This window comes from Grus americana, chromosome 3, assembly GCF_028858705.1.
Source record: "Grus americana isolate bGruAme1 chromosome 3, bGruAme1.mat, whole genome shotgun sequence".
Classification (NCBI taxonomy): domain Eukaryota; kingdom Metazoa; phylum Chordata; class Aves; order Gruiformes; family Gruidae; genus Grus; species Grus americana.
In genome coordinates this window covers 8,178,693-8,196,006 of record NC_072854.1, presented here as the reverse complement: position 1 = coordinate 8,196,006, position 17,314 = coordinate 8,178,693, and the positions used below count along the sequence as shown (strand labels likewise).

The 17,314-nt window shown below is 43.0% G+C and overlaps 1 protein-coding gene across 1 annotated transcript in view; it reads left to right on the top strand.

Annotated features, from left to right (window-relative positions):
• Window positions 1-7,079: 7,079 nt before the first annotated feature.
• The window catches only part of FKBP1B (FKBP prolyl isomerase 1B), a 48,046-nt gene continuing 37,811 nt past the window's right edge, over window positions 7,080-17,314 (top strand). The window contains exons 1-2 of the mRNA XM_054821200.1: window positions 7,080-7,366; window positions 10,133-10,180. Coding sequence (XP_054677175.1) covers window positions 7,330-7,366; window positions 10,133-10,180 — 85 coding nt within the window. The 5' untranslated portion in view covers window positions 7,080-7,329. The remainder of the gene's footprint in view (window positions 7,367-10,132; window positions 10,181-17,314) is intronic.

Sequence of the window (17,314 nt, the reverse complement as noted above, 5' to 3'; positions counted from 1 at the left end):
GAATATTGATTGAGAATCATAGAATCATAGAATGGTTTGGGTTGGAAGGGACCTCAAAGATCATCTAGTTCCAACCCCCCTGCTGTGGGCAGGGACACCCTCCACTAGACCAGGTTGCCCAAGGCTTCATCCAACCTGGTCTTAAACACTTCCAGGGAGGGGGCCTCCACAACCTCTCTGGGCAACCTGTTCCAGTATCTCACCACTCTCACAGTAAAGAATTTCTTTCTAACATCTAATCTAAATCGACCCTCCTTCAGCTTAAACCCATTACCCCTTGTCCTGTCACTACACTCCCTGATAAACAGTCCCTCACCATCTTTCCTGTAGGCCCCTTCAGATACCGGTAAGCTGCGATTAGATCTCCCCGGAGCCGCCTTTTCTCCAGGCTGAACAACCTGTCCTCATAGCAGAGGTGCTCCAGCCCTCTGATCAGCTTCGTGGCCCTCCTCTGGACTCGCTCCAACAGCCCAACGTCTCTCCTGTACTGAGAGGATTGTGGGGTCTCTCTCTGAATCTAATTTTGCTTCGTGTATAGGGTGTGTATGATGAAAATACTTCTCATGACCAGGTTACATGAATACTTTTGCTGTTACTGTCACTGGTAGAGCTGTTATGCTTTAGGGATAGTTATGGGGCAATTTCAGAAGTATCCAGAGAGAGCTGCCTCCCAGCTGTATGAGAATGTGTTCTAACACAAACTTAATAATTAAAATGAAACATTGTGCTGCTATCCACCTGCTTTTTTACATAGTTCACCTATAACCTTCTGTGTAGGCTGAAACAGAGCTATAGTGGATGATGACTTTAATCTATAACCCTTAAACTAGTTGAAGTGTTAGGTAGAATTGTACTGAAGGTCCCGTGATATCTAAATTTTTACCGAAAGCCTGCAGTGGTTCTGTTTTGGCTTTATGTTTTGTCTCAGATAAGGCCTTAATTTAGAAGGAAAAAAAAAAATACTGTCCTGTTTCACTAGTAGGAAGGATTAGAATTTTTTCCACTTGAGGGTCAGTTTAAGCCTAAATACCTGGTCTTCAGGATTCAGCCACCTTGACTACATAGTTGCTAAACCCCAAACGGCTGACTCAGCCTTGTCTTTCTGTAAGAGAGCTAAAGGCCAAACGCTGGGTCAGCCCTGATGAGGAGCTGAATACCAGAAAGATCAGTGTTTGTGTTTGTCCTAGAGATGAATGTGAAAAGCCCGCGATTTTTAGTGGCTATTGTCAATCTGTTGACACTTACCTAAAGCTAAAGCTGTCCCTGGAGTATCATGCAAAAAAAGCCCCAACTTTTTACAGTCTTTCTGTGCTGTCCTCCTCATAGCTGTCCTGGTGTGTGCACAACCTGCCTCTCTGCCTGCTGATCTTTTAGTTGTAACTTCAGATCATTTTGGTCAGGAGGTTCTAGAAACTCATTAAATAGTGTTATAATTGCACATGCAGAATGAAGGAAAACAAATACGGCCTTCATTATCTGAATCCATTACCCATCTCCCTTGATTCATTTATCTGGAGGACTGAGAATGCCAGTTAATTTCTTTTCCACAGTTACATTTTCCAAAATCATCGAAAGACTAATCAGAAGCTTGTAGCTAATATTTGCGGTTTGTTTGGTTTTCTCCTGTTGTTTGAACTGCTTCCAATATGTCTTGCCAGTGACATTTCTTCACCAAGCAGAATAAATACCAAAACTGTAGAGAAAAGAGTTTTACTGAAGAAAGCAGCAAACGTGTTGCACTGTAAATACAAAGTTTCTCAAAGTCACTGACTTCCTTCTCTAACTTTCATGGCGAGGAAATGACAGAGCTGAAATAATTAGTTTACAGTTTATAGATGTGATTCCAGTTCTGATTAGTTCAGTTTGAAAGATAAACTTACTTACATTTTTTTAATCCTTTTTTTTTTTGCTATGAAAGATTGGATGGAAGAGGAAATTTAATCCTCTTGAGCTGTCTGCTTATGATATTGTTATTACTGGAATTTTTATTTGTGGGACCACACTGCATGACCCTGAGTTTAGGTTCCAGCCCCCAAGGTGTTACATTTATTTATAATAAAAGAGGACCTCTGCCCCTGAATTGTTTGCCATCTAAATAGACAAGGCAGAATGATCATTCTCATTATAGAAATGAAATACTGAGTCACAGAGCAATTCAGAGCATATCTTCAGTTCAGCAAGCTGGCTTCAAAACAGTAGGCAGTGAAGCAATACCAGTGCAGCAATCTGCATGTGTGCTAATTAGCCTGGATGGATGCTGCAATTTCATATTTATATTGCATCTGAGATGCTAGCTAGTTTTTATACACACTGTTGTGCAGTGCCCAGTAGATGTATTAGCCACTTCGGAGCATTATGCATTGCAAACAGAACCAAAGTGATTTAGGGTCATGCAGTCAATTTCAGAAGTGTTGTTAACCTCACTGCCACTTCTTTTTTTCCTTCTCTTCTTCATTCAGTAGGAAAAATATTACAGATTCACAAAGCAATTTAGGGAAAGGGATCTTTGAAGGTCATGTGGTCCAACTGCTTGCTTGAAACAGGGCTGATTTCAAAGTTCAACCAGGTTCCTCAAGTCTTTGTTTGATAACTCATTTTGCAAAGATTTTTTTCCCTATATTTAGTCAGCATTTCCCTTGCTCTGACTTGTGTCTATTGCTTCTTGTCCTTTTGTTGGGTGTCTCTGAGAAGAATGTGGCACCATCCTCTCCATCATTCATGAGGTAGTTGTAGACAGCAGCTGAGATCCTTCCTTAGCTTTGTCTTCTTCAGGCTGAACAAACCCAGCTCTTTCATCTCCTCCACATTCTCCAGCCACTAACCACCTTGGGCTAGTTGGACTTCTTCCAGTATGTCAGTGTCTTTTCTTGTACTGGGGAGACAGAAGCTTGTGAGAGCATGAGTCCATCTGAAGACATTCATCTAGACCCACATTTTTTTGCAAGTGGTAAATTGCATTAATCTCTTCTGGAAGTGAGCTCCATTAGTTAGGTCTTGGTCTTGTGGGATTTTTGCCTCTATTCCTGAATGTAAGCTGCCAATTTCATGGCTCTGGCAGCTGGTGGCATATATCCTGATGAGCTGGAGCTCTTCCCTGTGCATACCTGAGGTGACCTCACCTAGTCCTGAAAAAGGCTTTGAAGATCAGGACGACGACCTTCATAATAACTCACATGTAAGTGCTATGATAGAGAATAAGTGAATATCTGAGTTGGGAAGAGCCTGGTGAGGCAGAAGAGAAAGCCAGAGAGAGGTGGCAGCTTTCAAGTCAGTTTTAGTGCTACTGAAAAAATCCAGCTGCAGTTTTGCATTCATAGCTACAGCTGCAAGAGGAAACTATGGATACAGATGTGGATGAGGAGTTCCAAGAGAAAGATGAGGATTCGGAATAATTGCTTCAGGAGGAAGCTTTATGTGAAACAATTATCAGTTGGGAGGAGGCGACTGTGCTGCAGACCTGTGGTAACCAGCAGTGGTGAGAAGCGAGACAGCCCCCCTGTGACAGGCGTGTTGAGATTTGTGGTATATTTTGATCCATTCATGAAATAGCCGTCACTGTGGGTATGCTGTCAGGATTGCCCTGGGCATCTGCTTTGAGGGAAATCACTGATTCTGGCCTGACACTGTTTTTTTATTAATCAAGGCTAGTGATGCACAGGAGCATTCGCAGTGACATGACCTGCTGAGCTGTGTAGGCTGGAGTTTATTTTGGTCGGGTTTTTTCCAGTGTGATGCTGGGTTTGCATGTCCTGTACACTTTTGGATTAAAATTACTCGATGGTGCATGTTGGTTCAGTGAGTGGAAAGGTCAGTATTTGTAAAACATTTTCAGTTTGCTTTCATTATTTGTTCATAGAACAGTGGTTGGGTTTCAAAGTAGCTCTGAGTCCTTCTCCATGGATGCTGGTGAGGGAAATGTGTATTGTCTGGAGTTTTTTGTGGCCTCCATGAATTTATATGTTTGCAGAATTTGTGCTTTCCATTTATGGGTAATTTAGTTCCTTGGCTTTCCAGGGGTGTTCTTTATGTGCATATGGAATCTATTACACATGATTTGTAGATCCTTTGTAGATTTTAAAAACAGTGAAGAATGGGATTTTACAATATAGGAACTATGAACTAAAACACCCTAAAAATTTGAAAACTGTCTTCCTAAAAGTGGAAATACATAAATAGTTTGTAAACAGTGCAGGCTGTAGGGGTTTTAACTAAAGAAAATGAGATATTCGGCTACTAAACTTTGAGGTTTGGGATTTCTGCAAAACCTCATAATGACTGTGATCAACTTGTCCTCTTTGTGACCACTGAGGAATCTTACACATTGGAATCATGTGGTTCCATCATAACATTTGGGAAGGAGGGTTCAGAGAACACCCCGCTTTTCCAGGCTGCCGGTTTTGTTGCCAGAATAGAAAGATGTGCTGTGGGAAGGTCTTGTGGTAAACTGCTGTTCAGGAAGGTGAGCTCTATGGAGCTTTGAAAGCTGAGAGTAATGGACTTTATCCTTGATACAGATATGCCGGATCCCAAAGGGAGAGGAGGTGGATGTCGTGCAATAGTTTTCAAAGAGCATTCTCTAAAACACTTATCTCCTGGTCTGCTCTGATAACTTGGTTTTAGCAGTTTCCTTGGTCATGGACTTTCCCTCTTAGACCCTTTGTCCTCTCTGCCTCTCCTCCAATTCTCTGCCAATCCTAAACCACTTTCCCCTGTATTTCAGAGGCTTTCCTGAAGATATGGGACATTCCTTGCTTCAGTCTTCTCTTCCAAGATCTTCATATGCTGTGTAGTTGCTAACAGTGTCTTGGAGCACCTCAGTGCCTCAGGTGAATACAATAAGGTGAAAAGTAACATTATTTATTGTTCAATATCTGTGGTGACAAAGATTTTAAAAAATATTCACCCAACAATTTTGAGATACCCTCTACAGATCCTTTTTTCTGCCTTTCTTTCCATTTGCTTGGGAACATGACTGTAGGGGATCTAATTAGCTGATGCCCAAAAGAAGCTATATGTCTGCATTTAGGGATCCAGCATGGGGCAAGAGGCCATGGGATAGGATGCTTATAAATACAGCAGTTTTAGACGTAGATCACTGCTCGGTCCCTCTTAATCCCTTCCTGTGGCTTATGCATTTGGTGTTGGTGGGGTTTGCTTTTTTAGTATGGTTGTAAGTCTGCCTGAGGATGCCGGAATCTGTGTTTAAAGCCTGTTATTTGCAATGACACTTATTCTGTGGTCCCTTCTGAACTGTGCCTATTATGTGATTGAATCCAATCTTTTCCTGTCACAAGACACAAGTTGGGAACAGCTATTCTTCCACCATCATGGAGAAATGTGTAGCCCTTATCAAAGGATGCACGTACTTATAAAGGCTAAAGGAAACCCAGCAAAGTATAAATTGCTTTTATTCATCAGCTTATGCCTTCTGCTGTTCTGATTGTCTGAGAGGACATAGACATCTACCTGGAGCCTGTATGAAAGCAGCCTTTCTTGTAGAGTCAAGGGCCCTACTAGGACACCGTGTACCTAGAATTTCATTTTGTAACTCCCCTTACATGCTCGGCATTTGCTGTGCCGTCCTTGCTGCTCCATAATGACTCTGAGTCACATCTGGAATTAGCAGTGCTCATGTCTTCTTAATACTTCTGTGCCACTTATTCTCCCGCTTGGCATTTTCCTATTTCTCAAATGCATTATTAGTATCTTTCTACTGATCAGAAGTCAAATGACATTCTGAGATTTGCACTGAAAAAAAAAAAATCCTTTTCAGAATTTGCACTGTTACAGATCTGTTCTGGGATGGGAGGCAGGCTAAAGGAATCCCTGTCCAGTCCTCGTTACAGCTTCTGAAGTTGTCTGAACTCATGATTTTTCCTCCTTGCCCACTTTTTGGGGAGCTTTGTCCAGCTAGCCCCAGTAATTTTGGAGTGTCTGACTCACAATAAAACATAGATACAATAAAACATGCATGTGAACAGTCTGATCAGAATAGCATGAAAAGCAGCGTGGAGATGGTCGGTATAGTTCAGAGCATAGATGCAAGGGCCACATTATTACAGTTACAAACCAACATAGTAATTCCCCAGTTTGATCATCCTGACAACTGCCCTGTATAGATGAAGATTATTTTTTTCCTGAATGGAATCCAGTTTGTAACAGATAAAAATCCAGAAAAAGCAATGTCAGAGAAGTGTAGGCTGGAATTAGATGGATACAGCTCTTTCAGTTAGAAAACTGATGATGTTGAAGTTCCATTTTCATTTTTAACCTGGAACACACAGAACTGTAAACAGAACTATCCCTTTAGAGTCAGTGGAAACTGGGAGTTCATGTACACAATTTTATGAGGAAATGGTATTTTTCAGCTATTTTGTGTACACTCGTCAGAAGTGGTTGCAGCTCTTGTGCAGGTTTTTGAATTTGTAATCTCGCATCACAGGAGCACCTGAGTAATACATACATAGATTTTCTTATTTAAAACATGGATTAGGACAGGAAGTTATAAATTGTGTTGCACAATGAAACTCGAGGTACCTCAAAGCGGCCTGCTGGAGACCTGCCACTTCTGCTGCAGGGGGGGGCACCACCGACGGGTACCACTGCCCCTGCTGCTGCTGCTACTCCCCCCCAACAGAAACGGTATACATCCACTGCAGCACGCACACGTACTGTGCAAGTATGGATGCTTTCCTCCATGGCTGTTTGTAACCGGGAAAACGCTGATCCTCGCACCACGTTCAGACCCGTCCTGGTCGCTGATGGGTTCTGGAGCGCGCTGCCCGCTTCTCCTGCCTGCCCGCCCGGCGTGCGCCCCACCGGTTACCCCAACTCCCGCGCACGCCCTAAGCTCAGACTCCGCGGCGGGCACAGTCGGACGGCGAGGGGACAAACGGTGGCAAAGACCCCCAGGGAAGCGACCCACCGGGCTCCCCGCTCCGCCGGGCACCACTGCGCGGGGAGCCGGCGGGAGCCCTCCGCAAAAGCGAGCCCTGCCCGGGGGAGGGCAGCAGCAACCCCGCACGGCCGGGGGCGGGATGCCGGCGGGCCGACCCACCGCCGCCGGGCGCCCCTCAGCCGCGGCGGCCCCCGGGCGCTCCGGGCGGGGGCGGGCGGCCCCCTCCTCTCTCCTCCCCGGCCTCCCCGCCCCTGCCCCGCATTGGCTGCGGGCGGCTGACGGGCAGCTGGGGAGGCCCCTGTCAGCCGGCCGCGGAGGGGCATGCCTGCACTGGGGGTCCGGCCGCGCCGGGGAGCGGGGCCGTGCCGTGCCGTGCCGTGCCGAGGCGTGCTGAGGGGTGCTGAACCGAGCCGCGCCGCGCCAGTGCCGCCATGGGGGTGGAGATCGAGACCATCTCTCCGGGAGACGGTACGGGACCATCGTGGGGAGCAGCCCTGCGGCATGGGGGCGGGGGCGCCCGGGTCCGACCGGCCACCCGACCCGGCGGGTGTCGCACGGGGCTCCGAGCCCGGGGGGATCCTCAGTCCCCGCCGCCGGGCAGAGGAAGCAGCGCGGGCCCCCGGTGCGGGGAGGCGGCGGGGTGCAGGCGGGAAAGCACGGCCGCCCCCGCCCCCCCACCCCCGCGGGCACGTACCCCTGATGCGGGAGAGGGGGACCGGGGCGAGGCGGCCTCCCGGGGTCCCGGCGGCGGCGGGGGAAGCCGGCGGCTCCCCGGGCGGCAGCGCCGCGGATCCCGGCGGCGGCAGCAGCAGCAGCAGCAGGGGCGGCGAGGGGGCTGGGGATTTTTCTCTGGCATCCGCTGACAGCTGCACAAACCCGAGCGCGGTGCAGCCGGCCGGGCGCGGGGGGCAGCGGCGGGGCCGGGCGCGTCCCGGGGCCGCGGCGCTCCGCCGGGAGCGCGCCCTGCCGCAAACTTTCCCCGGTTCCTCGCCCAGCCTCGCCGGGGGCCACCGGCCATTTGTGTCAGCATCCCTCCCGGCGTGGCAGCCGCCTGCCTCCTCCCGGTTAAATGTGCGATGCTGGTGAGGGCTGAGGTGCAGTCCGGGGGGCGATAACCTCTGCTTGGCGCAGGGTCTCCTTTCCAGAGTCAGTTCGCGTTGTTCTGCTCTTCTGTGGCCTTACAGCATCATTTCATAAGGGTTTGAGAGTTGTTTTTTTAAGAGGATGTCGTTTCTAACGTAGAGCCATATGTATCTATATAATGGGCCAGATTCATCGTTGGCTGATACACAACCATAAATAATTTGTTTAAGTCGATCTCAGCTTAACTTTCTTGGCCCAGTATCTTTCTTTCTTTGTGTATTCTTTTAAATTGGCTTCAATGTTGTTTAGCTCTGGGGATCAAATTCTTCTCTTGGTTGCACAGATGTAAAAGCAGAACACTTATGTGGATATAAGTAACATTGCTGGGTTGAGAGCAGAAAGGAGGGTGCAACTTAACCTCACAATAGTACTTTTCTAGCTATTAAATATATCAAGGCTGTCTTTGTACGCAATATGCTATTCCAAAAAAGGTTATATGGATTATTTCTCTTGTTGCAAGTCTTAATCAAAATCAGCTGTCTTTAAACACTGTCTTAAAACCACAGCTAGTCAGTGGTCTTGAGAAGCTCTGCTTTTAATTCAGCTTTGATGTAGCTTCATTGACTTCGCTGGTGTTACACTCACACAGCGGAATCTGTCTCAGTAAGGTCCGATACTTCTTTTCTCAGATCTCTGTATAATAATGCATGATTTGAATAATACTTGTTTTACCAAGGGTAGGATTAATCTCCCATAACTTTTCTCAGGTTAGGTGGCTAGTCTAAAGCAGTCTTCTAGTTTTTTTCTGTAGTTATCTCCTGAATATAATTCACCTTGCCTCTCTCTGGATAGGCTGGGTTTCTCTCAAAGCATTGCTATTTCTCCACGGTCAATAGGGGAAGCCCAGGAGACTGGCATATAATAGTTCCCTGTGTTTTAGATGGCTAAAGTTAAATGAGATGAATCCTGCTTTAGGGTACAGCGGTGCCCTAACTGGATACCTATTGCACTGCGCTTTCCGCAACCCACAGCTAGAGATATTCCAGCCAGCCAAGAGCTGATGAGCAAGGCTATTCAGATGACTCTCGGAAGCACCGTCTTCTCAATTTCATGTTATAAATCTTGGTTCATCGTATTAGCCTGCCCTCCTGCCATTTACTGCTCGTGTGGTTTTGGCATATAAGCCCTCAGTACATAGCTTACGTGTTACTTGATGTTTTATAGCCTGCAATGCACCCTGTAATGTATAAGTTATCATGTTAATTCAGACTAAAGAGGCTAGAAAGCCAACTAAGATAGGAGCCTCAGTTTCTATCTGAATCCCCAGTTTCTAGCTTTCTGGCAAGGATGTTCCTTAATAATTGGTCTCATTCAGACTTTTAAGTTGTTCTGAGCCTGGGCCCTCCCCTGGCCAACATTACTTGAGAAATCAAGGCTAGCTGCTTTAATACACCATTGGCACCTAATTGAGCCTGGAAAATCTTCCCCTAGCTTTTAGTGCCTTTGGCTGTACCTAGAACGTGTAAAATGGAAATGGTAATTTTGTTTTCCAGTGGCAAGAAAATAACTTAAGCCTTCTTTTCCTTTCAGTATGAAAATTTTAGGAGGAGCTACAAGGCTTTTACAGGAACTCGGTGTATCACTGCTTTACTGTTGCCCAATGCTACATAATTAAACTGCCTTTGTATGTGAAAATTTTTTAAAAAATCTTCTCTGCTAATTAAAGATGCCCTTGTTAGAGCTGTCTTGAGTGAAAGGCATTAGAAATATGAATACAAATGGAATTTTTCACAATATTAAACTAAGACTTTATTTGAAAAAATATAGCAAAAACAGTCTGAGAGTTTTAAGGTTATAATCTGTGAAGTTTTGACAGTCTTTTGCACTTACAGAATGCAAATGCATATATAATGCACCCATATATAGGGAAAATTACATAAGGAAAATATTATTTGGTCTAAGAGCTGAATAAGAGCCAAGCTGCGACCTTCTACCCTAAACCATACCCATTCCTGTCTTGCATATTAGTGATTTGATAACACATAGTCAATACAAATCTCAGTCTAGCGTTTTCCTCTTAAAAGATAAACCTGCCTAGCCACACAGGTCAAGCAGAGAAAATAAAAGAATAACCTTTTATAATTTTAACAGGGCGGACATTTCCAAAGAAGGGCCAGACATGTGTGGTGCACTACACAGGTAAGGCATGTTCTGAGTATTCTCTTGATACCAACTGCCTTGCATTCAAGAGTGATTTGCCATTTCAAATGTGTTTGTTGTATTTTTCGCTTTGTTCTGTCACTCATAATCTACTCAATTGTGTTCTGATGGGTTTCCTGAATATTTCACTTCTAGCTGAGCCATTCAGGCTGCAGTATCTAGATGTGCGTGCTGGTAGATTTGCCAAGTTCAGTGGTGAGAGGTGCACAGATGAAGCTGTGGACCTGATGTTTTAAGCCATTATACTAGCTAATGAAATCAAGTGTGAAACAGTGAAAATGCTGGGTTCATATTTTTCCAGCCTCTGAACTTGATACAGACAATTAATGATTGTATATATCTAAAAAGTGTGTCTATGGATTGGCAGTAAAATTCATTCCAGGTTGAAGAGATCAATACAAGGTCTATTTAACACCTACTTTATGGACTTGTATGAATCTTAAGTGATGAGTTGGTTAATGGAGCTGTTTATGCTGCACCTTTTGCAGAGGGAAATGTCCTTTAAATCGGTTTGTAACATTATGTTTTGTATATAGTTATGTAAATTGTCAAAAAGAATGCAAAGACCTCTGCAGTCTGAGTCTCCAACTGGGAAGTTCACATCAAGAGCTGCCATTTTCTGTGGTCTTTTCCTTAAAAAAGCAAAACGTGGGTGATGTGGGGATTGACAGCTACTGATCTGGGCCTACATCTGCGAGGTAATGTTTTCCTCTAGTGTTATAGGAATGTTCTCACTGGTAACTGTTGCTTTCTTTCGGTTTTGTGCTTGGTTCTGTAGCTTGCAGCTGGAGCAAGGTGGGACCATTTTCCAGTAAATAAAACTAATGAAGTAAACCTATTCATATTTTCAAGAAGCTTTTTGCTATGGTTTCAATAATATCTCTCCTCACGAGGTTATATATGGGAGTTATTGCACTGGCTTGGGATATAGGATGTCTGGGTTTAAGCTCCTGTACGTTTGTATATTCAGAGTATTTTGATCTGATGAGGATTTCCAGTTTGAATTAGAAGTTAAACATATGGGTGTCCCGTGCCATCCTCAGCTCTTACAGACGTTCCTCTGTAACTTAGATCTGAAAATAGATGTTTTGAAACTATTTTTGGGAAGATGCTGAGAGATCTTTTTCTGTTCAGGTCCAAACTTCAAAAGTTTTTATGAAATGAAATTGTCACCTCCCACCTCTAGATAAATTTAAATGTCAGAATTGAAATAGGCAAACAACTTTGAGGCCTGTGGCTCCTACAAAGTACAATTCTGCTGGATAACTTCAGCGAGAGCGTGAATGGTGAATGTGGAAAGATAACAAGATGCTGTAAACTCTTACTGATATTACATAACATCTTAGATGAGGCTACCATAAGCTGGCTTTTGATATAAAAGACTTTATGAAAACTCATTGAATGAATATCCAGCATAAACTGTGCTTCCTCCATGTATCTTGCAATTGGTGCTATGCAGCTTCTCTAACTCCCAGATCAGAACAGATTTCAGAAAAAGCTCATTGCCGCCATTCCAAAGCTGTTGCAATGCCTAGGCAGTCTTTGGGGTTAATATTTTTAAAGGGAGCCCATGCTTAATGGATAAAGTGTTTTCTTCCAATGGTCTGTAAAGCATGTGGGAAAGATGAAATATGAATTTCAAGTTTTAATTTAAAACTATTTTATCTGTATACAGTATAACTTCTTTTTATACTGATGCGATTCCGGATATGTCTGGGATTCATCTTGAAATGATCTCTGTCTTATTTATATGATCTTATTAGGCCTCACTGTACTTAATGCTTATCCTCACCACACTCCTGCAAGTCCTGCTTTAGCAAATGGGTAGCTCAGTTACAGAAATGTCCACAGAGATATTCAGAACATCTGTCTTGTCACCTAAAATGGGAGTTAGGAAAAATTAAGACACCTAGGTGCGAGGAAATGATCCAGAAGTCCTTCTTTCCAGAGCAACTTAATATTGAGAGCATGTAAAACTCACAAGGAGTCTCCATGCTCAGCCTATGTACCTGGAGCTAGGCACGGATACCAGTAGGCAAGCGTTGCAGTCTGGGAAGTGCAGGACCATGCAATGACTGGACTCAACAAAGATCTGGAGATCATTTGGATCCCTAGAAGAGCCTGATCTCACTGGACTGCTCTGAGCACAGCTCTGAATTCAGCATCAAGCACAGCACTGACAGCCACTTTCAGTCAAAAACACGGCCTGCGGGAGCCCGCTTTATGACCGATAACTGAGCAGTTGTTTCAGACATGGCAAATCTATGCTCAGTTGCCTTTTCCAACAGAAGAGGGTCATAGCTCTATTTGCCACATCCTCAACTGCAACCATTACATTCTTCGGGAGGAGAAAGCTGAAAATTCCTGCTCCCTCCAGTTTAGCTTGGGACATTCAGCAGTGAAGAATGCAAGAGCTGTGGGCAAGAAAATGAGCAGACAAGAGGGTAATTGGTTCAGGCACTCATGCAAGAATATTGAAAGAGTCGTATTTCAATCCCTGTCTTCAGGATTAATTTTGTATTTTCTTTTATCCAATGATTTTCCCATTCAGTGAGGCCTAGTCTTAACAGCTTGGTAGGCCATGTAACTTCTGCTGTCATACCAACACACACACTTTGTGGCAATAAAGCTCCTTAGCACAAACGCATTTGGTTCCATGCTTCCCTGAAGGGTGAGGTTTTTTGAGCATGCATAGAAAAAACGTTGCCTATCCACTAGTTACTCAGGTCTCAAGAGTTTCCAGCAAGGAGGAGAAGGAGACCAGAAGGGACTTGCTTCTGCCAGAGCAAGTTATGAATTTTTAAGGAGACTCAAATGAGGAGTAGCCTGTGGGCCCTATTTTGTCTTACTTCCCCATCTGGCCTTCCGTCTCCAGGACTGTCATGAATGTGCATTTCCCATGTGATGGGGGGTGATGGCAGTGAGCATGTACAGGTGTGGACTGCTGGCACTGTGGGAGTAAAAGGCCTGTAGCTTGCTTCTGAAGTGTCTTTGGGAAAAGGTTTTTAGGAGCAAGCTGTCTGCATGAGTTGTCCTGGCAGCCCACACAGAAAAAGTCCAGAGGTACCCAAAGGCTGGTACCCTAGATATTTGGCAGAACTCTAGAGTCCTCTCTGCTCATCCTCCAGGATCTTATGATCCATGCATCGTCAAGGTAGGGATTCAGCAGGGTAGTTTCTAGTGTGATGACCCTACATGTTCCGGGGAAGTGGGAAGTGAGAATTGGAATCTCCTCAAGATGAAGGAGAACTGTGATCAAGTTTTACACTTGTGCTGTCAGCACTCCAGCTATTAGGCTGTTACATGTGGGAGCTTTGCCTCTTTCTCTCCTCGTTCAACTGGATGCATAATCTCAGGAGCAGACTTTGTGGTCTGATTCCCAAATGCATCGTGATGCCTTAATGGACAGACCTAAGTTCCAGTGGCAGCAGGAGTTGAGGTGCAACCTTGCTAGGGAACAGCTTAGAAAGAACCTCTTCATTTAAGCAAATTAAGCAAATCTTTTTCTTTTCTTTCTTCTTTTTTTTTTTTTTTTTTCCTACGGAGTAGTTCTTGGTTGCTTTACGATTAGAGCAGGATTTTTGGATTACCCTTCAGAAGTACCTAATTGCCATTTCTGACTACATAAGACGCCTTAGTGCCTAACTTTGGTACTGTAAATCACCCGTTAATTTTTCAGCTTTGCACAGCCTGAGTTAAGTACACAAATAAGTGCTCCAGATCATTGCAGAAGATTAGATAGGGGGACTGTGATAGAACATGAAACCGAGTCCTGATCTTAGTATATGACAGAAGAATGTGGTCAGATTTCCATATGTTTTACCTTTGTTAAGAAATATAACAAATATAGTAATTTCTTCTTATCATCCAGCATCTATGTTGTGTCTCAAAAGTTACCTGACACAATATTAAAGTAATGGGATTTATAGATAAGGTAGTGCATTGGCGCCAAAATGCTTTTCCAGCAGCAATGGTTTATGTCATGTTTTTGTCAGAGATTTCATTGAGCAAGCTTCTGAAAGCCTTTGGCAATCTGCTTACTTCTTCTGTCTTCCATCTGCAAAATGATAGTTGTACTTTGTCTGCCTCATGTGGATAGATTGCAAGCAATTTGGGATATGAACTGCCTCCTTCTTCATGCCTAATGTAATGGTGTCCTGATCTTGACTGGGTCTTCAGGTTACATTGTAGTACTGATAGTAATACAAGTACGCAAATGACAGTGTCATTAGTCCTGGAGTGTATCAACCAAATTGAGGCATCTTCTGTGGTTTCATTCCCCGTGATTTAAATTTGTTGACTCTGGCAACAGGAATTAGCAGTGCAGAATTGTCAAAGATTTATGAAGGTGATATATAAAACGTGACTTTCAGTTAGAAGTGATGGTGTGCTCTCAAACAAGCTTTCTGTGTACTGGTCTCAAATCTGCTCTGAATAGTGAGAAGGCAGCTTTTTTCCCAAGTTATTTGGAGCTGACATTCTCTTGTGTTGTCCCATGTAGCTTGTGGCAGAACTGAATTCTTAAACCTCTTCATCTTTCTCCTTGGTCACTTGTAAATCAGTGATAACAACACAGTTACCCTTTTTCAGGCGTTGATGATGTTCAATATTGGTAGTGTGCTGGAACAGACTCATTTGAGTAAGACTATAGAGGCATATTAAATCATTAACTACTTATTAAACCAGAGTTCTATCAGAGATTTTCCAAAGACGTTTTAGGTTAGGGCAATGGCCACAAAATGGCACCAAATACTGAGAAGTTGATTTTTTAAAAAAATATTATTTTTTTGTAAATGCTTAAAGTCAAATTCCCTATTGAAATAAATTAATACTACTCAGTTTATTTCAGCTGAGCTGTACAAATTCATCCTGTTTTAGGAAGCAGGCTTTTATTCAAAGCAGAACAAATGATTAATTGTTCTTTTCCTAGGGATCTGGGGACAAACTCATATCATCTTCTTTTTCTATATATTACCAGAATTGCTTGATATTGTTTCTTTAGCTTTGGCAGTGGTGTAGTGTTGAGAGTTATGGTTGTGTCTGTCAAGTTGAAAGCTTGCTTTCTTTTTTTTTTTTTTACCTTTTTTATAACAAAAGCAGACTGCATAGATGCAGATTAACAGTAATTTATAGACTATGCTTGATTTGCTATGATTCTAGAAAAAACATTTTCCATTTAGCACAATACAAATATAATGCAACTCCCTTGAAATAACTCCTGCCAAAAAGAGAACAGATCTGCCTATTTTTCTTGGATCAACATCAACCTAGTCTTAAGCGTATGTAGTAATAGCCTGAGATTTGTCTATACAGATATACTCTCAAAAAGACTAACGTAAATTCAGAATAACTTTGCAGAGAGTGTCATATATTTGTCTCTGAGCTTCAGTATCTGCATGACTGGATGTACATTAGGTTCATGTGAAAGCACTTTGTGCCAGGTGAGTAGAGGAGTATGTGATTTCTCTGGTCCCACTTTCAGAAACATCTATCCCACTTCAGTGGGAGCTGTGCGTGTGCATCTGAGAGGAAGATTGAACTAAATAAAGAATTTAATCAAAATTCTTTGTCTCCAGGAAGCTGTCTAGCTGGGTTTGGAAGAGGATAGTGAACATTGCAGTTAGAGTTATCATTAATAAGAATTGTATTGTAACAGACATTATAATCGAGCCTTGAATTATAGCCAGCTAAATCTTGCTTACCTAGAAAGAACTTAATTGTTTTATCGACCATGTTCCCAAGATATATTATACCAGGAGAGTGTGATGTCTGTCCATCTTTTGGGGCTTGCCAATTTTCTGTATTTTTTTTACTTAAAGTAATCTCTTCAAATTGCCCTGGTTTGAAAGGATGAAAACCTTTTACTTCTGCAGAGATCTTTGTGGCAGCTAAGCACTTACAAGCATCCTTTTAATTCAGTGAATCATCACTGCAAAAAGTAGTTTTGACTCCTCAGTGAAGAACATGGTCTTTTGCTGCCCCTCAGAATCGATTTGCAAGTCTTTAACCTCTCTTGATAAAAGGATTAAATTTCTCATCTTTGCTTATTTAATGTAGATCAGTTACCTTTGGAAATATTTTAGTCGTGACTTCAGCCTGATAGTGATCAGAGTCTAGAAGCAAAAGTTCGAGGAGAAGAGATTTCTCCTATGTGTTTTGTTGCCAGCTTAGTGACTGATTTCAGGTATATTACTGGCTCTTTCATTTTTTAAATTTGACAGAAAAGGGGGCTGTGCCTCTCAAAATTGTCATGAAATTAACGTTTGCAAGTACCATGAGACTCTGTGTAAGATGAGGCTATTGATGTGAAAAAATGATTTGATGAATAAAAAAGGTTCAGAGATTTATAAGAAAAAATGTAGCAGCTTCAGCAGCTGAATTAGTGAGTTTAAATTGAACATACCAGATTGTTGCCTGATAGAAAAGGATCAGTGTAATAAACGGTAGCCTCAAGTTTCCCAGTTGGTCTTTCTTTGTGTTGCTGTGTACTATGCCCATTGGTTTCACTGAAATTACTTGTCATGTTAGATGATATTTAATGTGGGTAAGTGAAACAGAAAAAGAGATAGAAATTATCCAACAGCATTCTTACTGATAACCTCAGCTGAGAAGCGATGGTTTGACTAAGAATTGGAAGTCTCTCCCTTTAAAGGTGGTCCCCATGGCATGAGGTGTTGTTTGGACAGTTGCTAATATGCTTTGTGCAAAGAAAGGGAAGACTTCAGGATTGCCTGTAAACATTGTCTTATATTCATTTAGGAAAAAGACAGGATGAGTTTCTTTCTTGCAAAGAAGAATATAAAGAGATTTCTGTAAGATAACATACACCGGCACTTTGTCCCCTGATAGAGGCTTCTGAATGAAACATGCTGAATGATTTGGTGACTGCTAGCTTCGATTTTGGAGCACCTACTAACCTCTACACGATTTCCTTTCATGGAGGGATTGTAGCATCATACTCCCTTCCTATTGTGCATAGAAATGAAACTGCTAGCAAATAATTAAACTTCCTATTCCTACCTCGCAAAAACCTTGAAGAAGTGGATTTGAAGATATTAAAAAAAAGTTCACAAAGGAGATTATGTAAAGTACCAGAGAATTAATAGCCTCTGT